This window comes from Armigeres subalbatus, chromosome 3 (assembly GCF_024139115.2).
Source record: "Armigeres subalbatus isolate Guangzhou_Male chromosome 3, GZ_Asu_2, whole genome shotgun sequence".
Taxonomy (NCBI): domain Eukaryota; kingdom Metazoa; phylum Arthropoda; class Insecta; order Diptera; family Culicidae; genus Armigeres; species Armigeres subalbatus.
Genome location: NC_085141.1, coordinates 275,814,035 through 275,829,717, shown reverse-complemented (window position 1 = coordinate 275,829,717; position 15,683 = coordinate 275,814,035). Strand labels below are relative to the sequence as shown.

Here is a 15,683-nt window from a genome sequence, read left to right as displayed (position 1 = left end):
CACGGCATTCCTCAAATTTTGGAGACGGACAATGGTCCTCAATATGCTTCTGAAGCGTTTCGCCAATTTAGCCGTCAATGGGGTTTCGAACACCAGACATCAAGTCCTCACTTTCCAAGAGCAAACGGATTAGCTGAACGAAGCGTGCAAGTAGCCAAATCGATACTGAAAAAGTGTAGTGATGATCAGTCGGATATACGGCTGGCATTACTTAACATGCGGAACACACCTCGTAGTAGTCTCATACCATCAGCCAATGAAAGGCTTATGGGTCGTTTGGTACGATCGAACATGCCGATGACGTTGGAAGCACTAAGGCCTAGAGTAGCAGTGAACGTTCAGCAATTAATGGAACGCGAAAGAATGATCCAGAAGAATTACGCAGATAGAGGAACTCAGGAACCATCGCAGTTCGCCGAACAAGAACAGATTCTCGTGCAGGATCAATCGTCGCAGAAATGGACGTCAGGGACTGTAGTGAAACAACTTGATCAGCATCGTTCATATCTGGTATCCGATGGCGATAGAACAGTGAGGAGGAATGCCCATCACTTGCGCAAGTTACGCGGCGGTGGTCAAGTTGAAGAACCTTTGCAAGAAAATCTACAGCCTGAAGATGATCTGAGTGCATCAGTGGCTGAGGCTAGTATCAACAGAAGACAACATTCAACAATCGAGGCCTACAGAGAAGACGTAACCGCGGCACCGCAGATGACACGTTCTGGCCGCACAGTAAAACCAAAAAGATGTAATGAATATGAATATTACTAAAAGGGGAAGATGTGACGTAATAGCCTAGCATGTATCTGCTACCTTTATATATATTACCTTGTATCTTGACATTTGTATTCTCATGACCTGTAATAAAGAGACATTGATTCACGCACAACAACAATTATAATCAATCATTATAATCAATTGAGATGTTTGGCAATATCTGCTATATAAATGCCAAGTAACTCATCTATTCAGGATCATTCACCTCGGGCAGTGGTTTTCCTTCATCTAGTAGAAATGGTGCTTTTTTAACTTTAATAATGTGTTTTTTTAATTCTAGGATTAAGTTCAACACAGAAGAAATGGTGCTATTTTCTTTTCGAAAAGAACAAAATCTGTCAAGCACGGCTTAGTCACTGAAATTCCCAAGGTTGAGTTCCCTAACGTTGATGAAGTTGATTGTCTTAATAACGAGCGTCAATACTTGATATTAATTTAATATTAATTCTTGTGGTAAATATGCAATGGCAGGGAAATATTGCCAAACCTATGTGATTGTTTTTCCTTCCTTAGAATTGTCACAACGCCATGTTGTTCTTTTCTGTCATTGCTGATGTTCCATCAATCGTAAGGTCACTTAAGTTTCCAAAGGAGAAAAGTTCCTTCACACAGGTCTTAACAGCCGTCAGGTTTTTTTTCCATTAGTTATTCCCTGATTGAGATCAAAGCTGCAAATTTCTATGTCCTACGAAAATGACCATCAATTCCTCTTATGAAGACAGCCACCTTCGCCACGTTTTTCACGTCAGTATTTTCATCGTTTGCGAGAGAGTAGAATAGCGGCTTTTTACGTAACATAGTTTTCAAGTCTTCTGCGAGAACTTTTACTCTTCATCGTCTTCCGCGCAAACTAATGCTACCTCAAAATTTTGTAGCCAAATTTTATTATTTTATTGGGGATTACAAATTGTTACCGGGAAAAAAATTTAAAACAAAACTGATGAGTTTTTCGATTTTATCAATTTACGCCTTTAATTTTCATCTCCCACCCCCTTCATTATCGAAAGGTCAATGGGACGAAAGAAGAAATAAATATTTGTTCAGTCGTTCTAAAGGCAAATTTAAATTGATTGAGCTTTGATTCTTGAAGTTCTATCAACTGCGCTCTTTCAAATTTCATATTTCATAGTATGCTTGGATTTAGATTATATTCCATCAATATATCAAAATTTTCTGAACAAATTAAGCAATTATTGAAAACGCGATGTTCCACATCAACTTTCTGCGCCTTGCGGTCGCTTAATGCAATCATTTCAAATTATGTAAAATATTATTTTTCATTTCATTCAAATAAATGGTTTTGCAGCGGTTAAAACTTACGTATTTAATCATGAATAATAAAAATGAGCTTCTCGAGCTAGATAGAAAAGCTGGTGGGCCGAATATGAGGTTATTTTTCTTACACACCGCGGGCCACAAAAAATGGAACCGAGGGCCGCATCCGGCCCGCGGGCCATACGTTGGGCAGCCCTGCTCTATAGACATGAAACATGGACAATGTTCAAGGCGGGCTTGCAAGCACTCGGAGTATTCGAGAGACGGGTACTTAGGACCATATTTGGTGGTGTGCATAAAGACGGTATGTGGCATCGAAGAATGAACCACGAACTCACCCAGCTCTATGGCGAACCCAGTATCCAGAGGATAGCTAAAGCCGGAAGGGTACGATGGGAAGGACATGTAGCAAGAATGGCGGACAGCAACCCTGCAAAGATGGTGTTCGCTTCCGATCCGGCAGGTACGAGACGGCGGCGTGGAGCACAGCGAGCAGATTTTTTAGTACAGAGTGTAAGACACTGATCACACGGAAACTGCCATATCTCTGCATTATTCCTGTCGGATTCTTGATCTGCAGCCAACATTCACTGATCGGCAAATTAGTTATAGTTTCTAAAGAAACTATAAAACATGATAAAATTAAACGTCACATGACTTGACAAGTAGAAGAAAAATGAATTTTGAACATACCGGGTAAAAATCCCGGATTATCTTCGGTGCCCGTGGACCAATCTGAGGTTTACAAAAAGAATAGAAATCTAAAAGAGTTTCTGCATGAGGTGGATCCGGTTTTATCAAAATCCGATTATTTTGAGCAAAGTTGTGCTGATTTGAATTTCGACAAAAATTTTCCCATCTCAACCTTTTTGCCTAACACTAAAATTGCTATTAAAAGTGCATAGATTCTCGGTCGTCTCCCCACACTTGCTTTGTCGACTCATTTTCGAAGAATGTATGTTTAAAAGGTTATGATAATTTTGGACAAATAATGCAAATTTGGTTAAATTTCAGCATGCTTTCCAATAAGAATGTGTCAAACATCTCAAGCTCAAGATCTAATAAATTATCTTTCGAGTCAGCCGTAAAGATCATGAATTGGACATAAGACTAAAAAAATATTTTTTATTTTTTTTAAAAATTTTTAAATGGTGAACCCAAACTTTTGGCCGGGAGTGTATGTAAATTTACTGGTTTGCCTCTTATTTTCTATACTTTTTAAGATGTTGATTCTGAATGTTTCTGTGAAGGGAGTTGATTTACTTTAAATTCGAATAATTTTTCCACAATGTGTTTTTTTAAGGATGAAACAATATGTTAGGCCCCTCCCCTCATGCTAGGTATTTAATCAAAATTATATGTCGAAAATGTATTTCCCAGTACTCAAATAACAAAGAACCCTGCACTTTCGGTCAAACCATTAACCATTAACTCACAATTAACCAATCACCCAGCATATAACGATCCGTACAGAACATAGTACATATATCGCAATTCTATCTGTCCGACCTTTAGCATCCGACCACGCGGTAGTACTTACATTAGTGAATGAAGCATAGTATTGGGTTAGACTGGTTCTTAGTCTATATGTTCTATATGCTATGAATCATTCTATGAATTATTTTTGGTCAGTTCTGTCATCGTCGAAACTTTTTAGAAAAGCGCTTTTTGGTCAAAAGAAAATGAGATTTTGTTTGAGACAACACTTCAACTTGTCCTTAGCGACCCTTTGCCTAAGCAAAAAGCTTTTGGATTAATGTTTATCTTTAAACTAGTCTAATTTCCATTCTCCGACAGCGCCTCCCATCCGGATGATGTGCAACTTTATTCACATACCTATAGTAGGTATATTTGATTGAAATCAAGCACGGAGAGCGTTGAAAAGATGAGACCTACCACATGCGTCCACGCTGAATGACGATTCCTGACACTAACTTGTTGCCGTTGACCAGCGGTCGGTTGGCGTGGTAGGTGCCTCTGAGATGTGCTCGATTGGACACACTTCAGATAGATCTGGTCTTCCGTGCGTTCAGCATCTCTTTGGTTCGATTCCTTCGAACAGTCTGTGGTCGGTCGGTACTACTGCCAGTAGTGACCAGCGTGCTTCCCTTCGCCACTTGGTTCCCATCGTCGCCGGACCGCAGTCAGTGGTCACCGTTGCGTTCCGTTCCGTTGGTGTTTGAAGAGCAAAAAAGTCTATACATAGGAGCCAATTGGGTTTGGCGCGCCTCAGTTGGGTTTGAACTGTGATTTGATCAACATGGGTGATTCGGACTGGGGCCTGGAACGACTAACTAATGGTATTGAAACTTAGTTTTTGTTAGTTGGTTATCGATTAGATGTTCGAATTTTAATTAGTAGAGAAGATATTTCATGTTCATATGTGCTTTAAGTGTTGTGTGGAGTTGATTTAAAAAAAAGCGTGGGGCTATTTATGTAAATTGAGTTATCATCAAACTATTGACTGTTGTGCTGTCGAGTTTAAAGGTTCAAGATCTACAGTTTGGAGTAACACTAATTGATTATCATAGACGAGAACGTTTGACTCAATTTGGAAGATGAGAAGATTAAAGAGTCAAGTGGCTCAACTGTTGCCGCGCCGTGGCTGTATGGGTACAGCATTTGTGTCGTTGATATCCGTGTGTTCAAATGCGTTGTGTTCTTAAATTGGCCAAGGAGTGACCAGTACCGTCCGATATGCAAAGTGCCTTCATGAAGCGGAAAACTGTATCACAGAGAAGCATCACCATGACAAGATCGAGAAGAACACAACAATAATCGCATACGGCAGAATAACATCACAGCAGTGATCTCCGTACCGGTGTATTAGAATATGTATTATCGTGGTCGATAATAATGTGCTCGATTGGGATGTAGGTGGTCGCTCCGTGTTGAGGAGACAACGTGTGATATTCGTCTCCCGGACAGCCTCAATCATCGCACGGTCTTTTGTGTACGAACTTTACACATGAAATACCCTGATTGAACCACCCAATAATGATATCACCTTCTTTGTGATTATCCATGATCCAAAACCATATTTCTTACAATAATATATACTCAAAAACGCAATAAACAAATAATTTAATCATTTTAGTAATATTGGGGCACTACGTTTCTCAGCAGTAGCAAATTCGGCTTAAAATTAATCGACTTCCCAGAGCATTGACTATATGTGGTGTTTGCCAAATGAATGCATGAATGGCAAATTAGTGTAGGAACTGTGCAAGTGCGGAATGAATAACGAGCTGCAATGATGCACTGTCGCAATTGTGGGGATTCAATGTCAGAAGAAAGTAGAAGATGAAATTCTCTTTTTAAGCTTAAATCGCTTGAGAATTGCAATTAGAAAGAGTTGGATTATGACAAAAATTGTTCATGCAAGTAATGTTAGAGCCATTCTTGCGATTAATTGATATGCAAACCTATGTAACTTATTCTACAAAATTTCACCCAAACTTTTGAATGCAATAGTCAATAGTAACGATTTTAAAAGTTATCAATGAGACAATATTCCTTTTGAATAGAACTTGTCACGTTGAAATCGGATGGATAATTTACATACATTCCATAAACGCACACAATAACTTAGGCAGCCAGTTATTTGCTCAATGCATGGATATGAGTCGTTCCATGTTTTAGAGCGAAATGATAGCCTTTCGGCACAACTTGGTTCCGCGAGAACGACAAAAAGTACAGGCCACTTTCTGTGTGTCGAGCATGCACTGTACAATATACCTTCCATTACCCTCTGCCGCTTGGAATCAAACCGGCGCACAATACAATATAAATATCCGCGCGCAAGTTTCTGCGTTCCAGAATGGATGGAGGCCAGGCAGACTATAACAAGTTATTTATTCGATAAATAAGCGCTGAATTTACCAACAATAAGACTCAATTAATTGTGTTAAATGCTTAACAATTCAGCGGCATTTTACCACGAGGCAGTCGCTCTTTCGAGCCGAATATGTCAATGTTTTGCTTGTAATCCACTAGTCTAGGAGAGATATCATCGTTTGTATACCTTTCCAAAACGGAAACTCGTCAATATGGTTAATTTTTGTTTTTCCTATTAATCAAGCTTTTAGTACACTCTGCACAGATTTGTGATCTTAAGATGTAACCAAGGATGTTATCGATCATTTAGTAATCTGCCTTCGATCATTTAGTAGTTTGTCAATAACTCATTCCAGAGGCTAAATTTCAAAATGTGTTGTATGGTGGACTTCTAGTGCAAAGGTTTATCTACAACTCTGCCTAATAGTTCTATGTTTGAATTTCACTAATAACGGAGCTATAGTGCTAGTAGCAGTAACTTAGACTAAATTATTGAATATTTTGTTATCATTTAGTATAAGTATAGCAACTAGCACCGTAACTCCTTTAATAGTGGAATTCGACATCGACCTGTTAAGGACAGTTGAAGAAAAACCTTCGAACTGAAAGTCCACTATACAACACATTTTGAAATGGAATGAGTTATTGACAAACTACTAAATGATCGAACCCAGATTACTAAATGATCGATACTATCCTTGGATGTAACAAAATATATCAACATTACAACATTCGGAAATATATGCCAATGTCAGCATTGTTCCAAAAGTCTTCAGCCCATATTTCACATTTTTAATAAATCGGCATTTTTGGTTAGAATATTGACTTCCTTTGAATAGGGTACTGTTAGAGCATAAAATATGTTGAGATGTTTCGCTCGTCTCGTTCCTGAAATTCGGATTTTTATTCAAATATGATCGCTTATCTGTTTTAAGTTAAGCCGTTTCGAACCTGGTCCACCCACCTAGCTTGCTGTGCACCCTACCTTCTCATACCAGTCGGATCGGAAGGGAACACCATCTTTACGAGGTGAATGTCGGGCGTTCGTGCGCCATGTCGTGCCCATCGTACCCGTTCAGCTTTAGCTTCCCTTTGAATACTTGTTTCACCGTAGAGTTGGGTTAGCTCGTGTTTCATACTTCACCGCCATACACCGCCAAAGATCTGGTGGATTTTGTGAAAAGGCGATCGAACAAGGTGGCGACACCTATAGTGCATTTGGTGGGATATCAGGTCGCCCATGTACCGACGTAATTTCAGATGTTTTGTGCTGTCTTGTGCACTGGAGCATGATTTTTGGGTTTTTTTGGCGCTAGTAAGTAAATTAGTGTTATTATAAAGTAGTTAGTATTAATAACAAGAATCAATAGGAAAACTTCAAGATGATGCAGGGGAACTGTTCCGTTTTCCAATTCATCTCATCGCAAAACAAGGAAATATAGCACCAATCTCCTCTCTTCGTTTTGCTAACACGCGTGCTCACTGCTGAAAAAAAAAACACAAAAATAAGAAACAAGCCAAATTCCTTTTCATTGCTTTGTTTTTGATGTGGAAATAGGAGCTATGAGATGAAGTACCGAACCGTTCCCCTATGTCGTTTGGTTGGAATACATGTTGAGGACTCGCAACATCTTTTATGCCATTATCCGGCAATTTAAAAAAGAGATTACAATTCTTCAACAGGGGGATGATAGTACCCTCTGAAGTTTGGAGAACAAAACCCAATACGTTAGTAAAGTGTATCAGAACCATAATACCGAATTGGGACAACGCTGTAAGTCAAGGCTGTGCGATTGCTCTACATAGCAATAATGCGTGAACTTGACAAAGTTTTATCAAATGGGGCATATATCACAAAAGATCTAACAAATTGTCCCAGTGATTAAAATACCCAACAAGGAATACAAGAAGGGGAGTATACACCAAAGTCACAAGCGTAATTTTCAGGGACCAAATTCTAAAGAACGCACTTCGCTGAAAATTTATCAGATTGATTACCACCTACTGGCGACCACTCGGTTGAATTCTGGAAAAATATTACTTTTAATTGCGAGGGTAACGTTTTGAATAGTTGTTTCAACTTGACCCACGCTACTCATTTTTATTGGCCCCGATGGGTAGAAAATGCGGAGCATTTTGGCAGTGAGCACAAATGTTGTTAATTTCAGTCAATTTCAAAACAAGTATCGGACAAACCAAGTAAATCGAAGTACATCGATCCGATCAATTCATGTAGAATAGCTGGATGGCGCGTTTTCCTCCAGCCAAAAAGCCAACGTTTACTCTACAGATTATAACTTTTTTTATCTAACTCGGGAGCTTCTGTGTCATAATTACACAAAGATAGTAAATGTCACTAATGAGCGATATTGAATGACTACAGCGCCACCTAAAGGTAAAAAGTGGAAAGTATGATTTTTTTCATACATTTAGTCAATTTTCCCATATAAACTTCATGCTCTTTGAGCATCCACTTAGACTTGACGGATCTGGCTGAACTTTTTACAATAGCTTATGGGAGCAAAAAACTTCATTTTCAGGGGTATAGGTCTCAAAAATGATTTTTATTTTTTCATATAAGAGTTGTCCATCCTAGTGTAGACTTTAAGGCCTTACTTCAGAGATTTTTTGGATTAACCGGAATATATACTGTGAATGCATCTTGAGCAGAAAAAGACAGTCAAAAATGATAACAGAAACTTGATTGTGACTAAATTATGGTCACATATCAGTTGCAGAAACCAATGAGGAACATGTGTACTGCTAGGATACTATGCTTAGTACCACAAAAAGCTTGTACCGTATTTGAATTTGGACGATAGACCTTTGATTACGCAGGCAGACCTGAAGATCTTACTCCAGGGATTTCTTAGATGATTAAGGCCTCACTCCAGGCTTTTTTGGAGACCCACTTTTGAACATAGTCAATAGACCTTTGATTACGCGTGTAGATCATAAGGCCTTACTCCAGAAATTTATTGGTCGACCCGGAACCCGCAACATATACTGTGAACGCATTCTATGCTAAGTACCACAAAGAGCATATGCCGTATTTGATTTTCCACTATAGAACTTTGGTTACGTAGGCAGACCTTTAGATCTTACTTCAAGGATTTCTTGGATGACTGAGCCATCACTCCAGGGTTTTTTGGAGACCCAGAAGATATGCTGTGAACACCTACTATTCTAAGAAGCGCATTGTAGCATATTTGAAACTGGTTGATAATCCTTACGCGTGTAGACTCTTAAGCCTTATTTCAAGGATTTCTTGTACATATCATTATTTATTCAGACTAAGGCCCAAGTGGCCTGTGCGGTATATAAGAGTCTTATCCATTCCACTCGGTCTAGGCTACACGTCGCCAACCACGCAGTCTACGGAGGGTCCGCACGTCATCTTCCACCTGATCGATCCACCTTGCCTGCTGCGCACCTCGCCTGCTTGTGCCCGTCGGATCGTTGTCGAGAACCATTTTAACCGGGTTACTGTTCGACATTCTGGCTACGTGCCCAGCCCACCGCAGTCGTCCGATTTTCGCGGTGTGAACGATGGATGGTTCTCCCAGCAGCTCATGCAACTCGTGGTTCATTCGCCTCCTCCACGTACCGTCCGCCATCTGCACCCCACCATAGATGGTACGCAGCACTTTACTTTCGAAAACTCCAAGTGCCCGTTGATCCTCCACGAGCATCGTCTAGGTCTCGTGGCCGTAGAGGACTACCGGTCTAATGAGCGTTTTGTAGATTGTCAGTTTGGTACGGCCGGCGGCGAACTCTATTCGATTGGAGCGTCTTGCGGAGTCCAAAGTACGTACGATTTCCAGCCATTATGCGCCTCCGAATTTCTCTGCTGGTATCATTTTCGGCACTCACCTGTGAGCCCAAGTACACAAATTCTTCTACCACCTCGATTTCGTCACCACCGAAACAAACTCGCGGTGGGTGGCTCACATTGTCTTCTCTTGAACCTCTTCCTATAATGTACTTAGTCTTCGACGTGTTGATGACTAGTACGATCCGCTTAGCTTTTCTCTTCAGTCTGATATAGGCTTCCTCCAGCTCCTCAAAGTTACGTGCCATAATATCTATGTCGTCGGCGAAGCCAAATAGCTGGACGGACTTGTTGAAAATCGTACCACTCGTGTTAATCCCTGCTCTTCGTATTAACCCTTCCAAAGCAATGTTGAATAGCAGACACGAAAGACCATCACCTTGCCGTAACTATCTGCGTGTTTCGAAGGGACTCGAGAATGCTTTTGTTCGTACATTAGCTGCCATAGCTGGTCCCGATCGATTGTATCATATGCAGCTTTGAAGTCGATGAATACATAGATGATGTGTGGGCACGTTGTATCCGCGGCATTTCTGCAGTACTTGGCGAATGGCGAACACCTGGTCTGTGGTGGAGCGTTCGCCCATAAAACCCGTGTCTTACTGCCCCCTGAACTCCCTTGCAATTGGTGCTAGTCGACGGCATAAAATTTGGGAGAGCACCTTGTTGGCGGCCTTCAGCAATGTGATTTCGCGGTAGTTGCTACAATCCAGCTTATCGCCCTTTTTGTAGATGGGACACACGACACCTTCCATACACTCCTGCGGCAAAACTTCCTTCTCCCAAATCTTGGTAATGACAGCGCTCTAGCCAGTGCCTCAACACCGTGTTTAAAAAGCTCTCCTGGTAGTTGGTCAAACCCAGGGGCTTTGATGTTTTTCAGCCGGCCAATCTCCTCCTGGATTTCCTGGAGATCCGGAGCTGGTAAAATTGTGTCTTGCGCGCGTTCTCCCAGTTACACCACCATACCACCATCTTCGTTTGCCACATCTCCATTCAGGTGTTCTTCGTAGTGCTGCCGCCATCTTTGAATCACCTCACGCTCGTTCGTAAAAAGGTTCCCGTTTATGTCCTTACACATATCGGTCTGTGGCAAGTTGTCCTTACGTGAACGGTTTAAATTCTCATAGAACTTTCGTGCGTTATTAGCGCGGTACAGTTGCTCCGTCTCTTCACGGTTTTGATCTTCCTGCTGGCGCTTTTTCCTCCGGAAAATCGAGTTTTGTCTGTTCCGCGCCCGTTTATATCGTGCCTCGTTCACCCTCGTGCGGTATTGCAGCAATCTCGCCCATGCTGCATTCTTCTCTTCCACTAACTGCTTACATTCGCCGTTATACCAGTCGTTTCTCTGATCCGGAGGCACCGTGCCAAGTGGAGCAGTTGCGGTGTTACCAATGGCGGATCGAATATCTCTCCAGCCATCTTCAAGAGATGCTGCGCCTAGCTGCTCTTCCGTTGGGAGTGCCAATTCCAGCTGCTGCGCGTATCCTTGGGCTAGTCTACCGTCTTGTAGCCGCGCAATGTAAGGCCGCGGGGTTCGACTTCGACGCGTGTTGTACACCGTCAAGAGTTTTGAGCGCAGGCATGGTCGGATTCAATATTCGCACTGCGGTAAGTGCGGACGTTCGTGATGTCGGAGAAGAATTTACCGTCGATTAGAACGTGGTCGATTTGCTTTTAAGTTTCTTGGTTAGGTGATCTCCATGTGGCCTTGTGGATATTTTTGCGGGGAAAGAAGGTGCTTCGGACTACCATTCCGCGGGAGGCTGCGAAGTTTATGCATCGTTGGCCGTAATCATTCGATACGGTATGCAGACTATCTGGTCCGATGAACGGTCTATGCATTTCTTCGCTGCCTACCTGAGCGTTCATGTCACCGATGACAATTTTGACGTCCCGCAGTGGGCATCCATCGTATGTCTGCTCCAGCTGTGCATAGAACGTTTCTTTCTCGTCGTCGGGTCTCCCTTCGTGTGGACAGTGCACGTTGATGATGCTATAGTTGAAGAAACGGCATTTTATCTTCAGCTTGCACATCCTTGCGTTGATTGGCTGGCACCTAATCACACGTTGGAGCATCTTACCCAGCACTATGAAGCCGGTTCCCAGCTCGTTGGTGGTGCCACAGCTTCGGTAGAAGGTAGCCGCTCGATGCCCGCTTTTCCACACTTTCTGTCCTGTCCAGCAAATCTCCTGCAGCGCCACGACGTCGAAGTTGCGGGGATGTAATTCTTCTAGATCATCCTGTCGTAACCTGCGAAACCTAGGGACTTGCAGTTCCATGTTTCAAGCTTCCAATCGTGATCCTGTATTCGTCGCCTAGGTCTTTGCCGATTATATCGAGTCGTATTATATCTTATATTGTTCGTAATTATTGGTTTTCCATGCGGCTTATTGGGCCTGCGCAAACCTCCTGTCTCGTCGGAGGGCCGTCATGTCAGGGCTGTTTAGTGTCCCACCTAACACCAGGGCTTGGGATTGTGCGCTTTGAGCGGCATACGGTCGCTTTGGTGGGGCCTACTTGCGAATACATGCAGCTTTTTATATGAATTTAACAGGGCCCACTGTCAAACCCCACCACTTCCTAGGCAAGCCCCACAACTCGCAGATGGCCTGGGGAGGGATCGTCAAGCCCTTGGACATAGTCCCTACTGCCCGAAAGCGTCATTTCATGTATAAAAAAAAATCTTTGTGAATGCTTTTTTTCCGGTTTTCCGAACAAAAAGGAATTGCCTTCCTACTCACCCGATTTGGATTGAATTTATCATTCGGTATGGTCTATCTTGAAATCAACAGCCATCAAAACACCGAACATATTATCGAGACATTTGAAATCATGTCACAATCGTCAAAAATGTGTGAAAAGTATCTGTATAGAAACGTGCGGCCATCGTGATTTTTTTCCAACACGATCGAAGGCGTACAACTCAGGATACAGGGGTCATTTTAATGTGAACAAATTCAGCTTGGTTTATGTAGTTCTATTATAATAACATACAATGCATGCTGGTTCTTTAATTTATTTAAAAAAATATTTAAACCTGTTTTGTTGTACGGATAATTTGCAGACACCCTGTATATGATTGTTAAAAATTGTAAAAGATAAAAGAGCAGAATTTTTGCCAACTGTGTAGGACATCTCTGGAGGGCGGGGGAGCTTGGTGGTCTGCCTTTTTCTTACGCTCCTTATAAATAAAAAAGTATTCATATGGGAAAAATCTTACAAGGGGGGAAGGAGGTTTGAAAAACCAAGAAAAATTGCTTACATAATTTGTGTACGGCCCAGTATAAAAAAAAACATTTTTCTGTTAAAAAGCTCAATAACAGCTTGAAAAGCTCGTTAACACAACTTTTGGAAAATGGCGTTGATGTTACTTTTTCAGATTACGTCAGTATGCAACGGTTCTAACCATATCTTACCATTGGATTTGGTCTTGCTTATGTTTTGAATTGTGATATTCCACTGAAATAGGACACATTATACCTAAAAATTGAGATTCTGTGGTGCCGTTCCCAAGAATTTCTTCAATATGTGCCATCAATATCTGAATGACCTGATAAGTTGTTAAAAATATTTGTTTTTAGCTCAACTTGATAAATACTACATGAATACAACGAGTATTCAAAGCCAAGTCAATTTAAAACATGAACATTGAGAGATTTCAAAATTATGATTAGAGTTAAGGCAAATATTTTCGTCTGTGTTTTTATTTTCGTCATAGCCTCAAAAATCAAGCAATAAGATGCTTTTTTGCTAAACTAATCCGTACCAAATTGTAAGCTCAGGAGAAACGTTTCGCCGTAGTGGAGTTCTAGAAAATGGACGTTGCTTTCGTTGGTATTAGCCCCTACTCAGGAAACGAACACAATTTGAAGGGTTAAAGTAAATATGAAAAATGCCAGAAGGTGCAAAAAACAAACAGTCTGATTGACTCTGGTTGAGATAAGAGGCCTCATAACTAAATAAAAAGACGAGGCAAAATGGATCATGCAAATATAGAGGCTTTGTGTCCAAATTAACTGCTTATGGCACGAACATTTCGAAGATAAACTTTCTCGGAGAATTTCTCAAGATTAATAGCTTTATCAACTATGTAAGCGCTGCAATTAAAAACGGAAATTAGCATCCCTCAGAATAATGCAATCTTGGAGGTGTCGGAAAGGCGACAAGGTTTTGGTTTTGGTGGAGCCTGAAGTAAACAAATCCTGAATATATTCTTATACACAGATATAGGGGAACTGTTCTGATCTCCATCTCACTGTACATATATCCATCTCATCGCTAAACAAACGGGTACAGTACGGTACGGGACAAAATTCGTCGCTTCTTTTTGTCAACATGCGTGCTCACTGCTGAAAAAAATCACAAAAGTAATAAACAAACCAAATTCCTTTCCATTGCTTTGTTTGGATCATTTTGTAGAAATAAATGATCCTACACGGATGACTTAAAATGTGTTCCACATTTTTTCAATTTGTGATTATACAAACCAAAAGAGTTCTTGAATAACCTGTAGTCCTTAATGTGTTTCCCCAAACTATTTGCTAGAATTCACACATGATTAAGACTTACTAAAAATGATGGCTAACCGATGATACTCCATGCCCAGGAGAAGTTAAAAAAATCTTACCGGACTGGGAATCGAACCACGCCACCATCTTCATCCTGTTGTGAATAGGATGCATCACGCAAATCTTGAAAATAATGGTAGACCAACCATCGTATTACATAATCCATAAATAAGTCGGAAATTCTGCGTATTTTGGAAACAAAAAAAAATATTTAAAAAAATAGAGAGCACCTTTCTACTTTTATCAAAGCAAGTTTACACAGAGTGACAGAGGCATCAATTGCCCACAAATATGTTTAAAGTAGATTTTTGACAACACTCAAAAGATCGATTGTGTTTCAATAACAACAATAATCTACAGACTGTCACTCATCAGTAAAAATATAAATTATACATTTCATATAGAGTCTGCACGAAAACCGCGTAAATTTATTTATTCTTGGTTGTTTTACATCGGAAATGGAAAAAGGGAATCAAGTCTACCCTTATTTACTAACTGACCTATTCATTCTTTCCACACTGATTATTTATTTGCGAGAAGAAACAGTAGACAAAGGTGAGGACATTTTCTCCCTAGGGAGACTTGATCCCCTCTGTTTGACCGAAAACCAGATTACTTTTGTTCTAACGTATTTTTAGTACAGATCCTCAAGACAATTGATCATTATGTAGTGACTCATTTTTTGATAACCGTAGTAACTCTACAGAACTGTTTGTTTATTTGAACGCTCCTTTTAGTTGCCACGGAAAATTTGATTAATTTTTCTTTCATGGATCAACTACTATCAGAAAATATATATTTAATCTCAGGTGTCCATTTTTTTTGTAGGTTCTACAAATGGGATTGGGAATTGTCTCGAAAAAATATTTATTTAGTAAATATTGTAAAAAGGGAATCAAATTTCTCAATTCTAAGATGGCATACACTGTCGAATTCCATAACAAAACACGTTCATGAATACCCACAGCAAGTCGGAAAGTCCACGTATTCTAAAGGTACAATATCCAAAAAATCAAAGAGCATCTTTCTATTTTTATCAAACCAAGTACTTGGAGAAGGATCAATTCCCTCCAAATATTTGAAGAATAGATTTTTCACAACACTTCAAAACAGCAAACTATCACATAGGTGAAGTTAAATTCTATGTTTTTAGGAGCCTATGCGAAAAACTTAATTGGCGACCTGATCCTTACACAAAAGAAAGCTCGAATTGCTTGAGCTTGGGCTTGATTGACTGTCCGTAGTTGCTACTTCATTATGACCAGATCAGCTGTTCTTGCACAGAGAACCAACAGATGTTTGCTTGGGACTAGCACTTATGTTCAATGTGCAATTACTGGTGATCTCATTTGCTAGGTCACACTGGCGCCTGCCACGTCAGAATGCAAGT

General features: G+C 40.6%; 1 protein-coding gene across 2 annotated transcripts in view; it reads left to right on the top strand.

Annotated features, from left to right (window-relative positions):
• Positions 1-3,944: 3,944 nt before the first annotated feature.
• LOC134219901 (sodium/potassium/calcium exchanger 5) overlaps positions 3,945-15,683 on the top strand; it is an 81,129-nt gene continuing 69,390 nt past the window's right edge. Inside the window, exon 1 of one of the 2 annotated variants that reach the window (XM_062698802.1) lies at positions 3,945-4,352. In XM_062698802.1, the coding sequence (XP_062554786.1) occupies positions 4,313-4,352 (40 nt within the window). In that variant the 5' untranslated portion in view covers positions 3,945-4,312. The remainder of the gene's footprint in view (positions 4,353-15,683) is intronic. The other variant, XM_062698801.1, reaches the window with a different exon arrangement.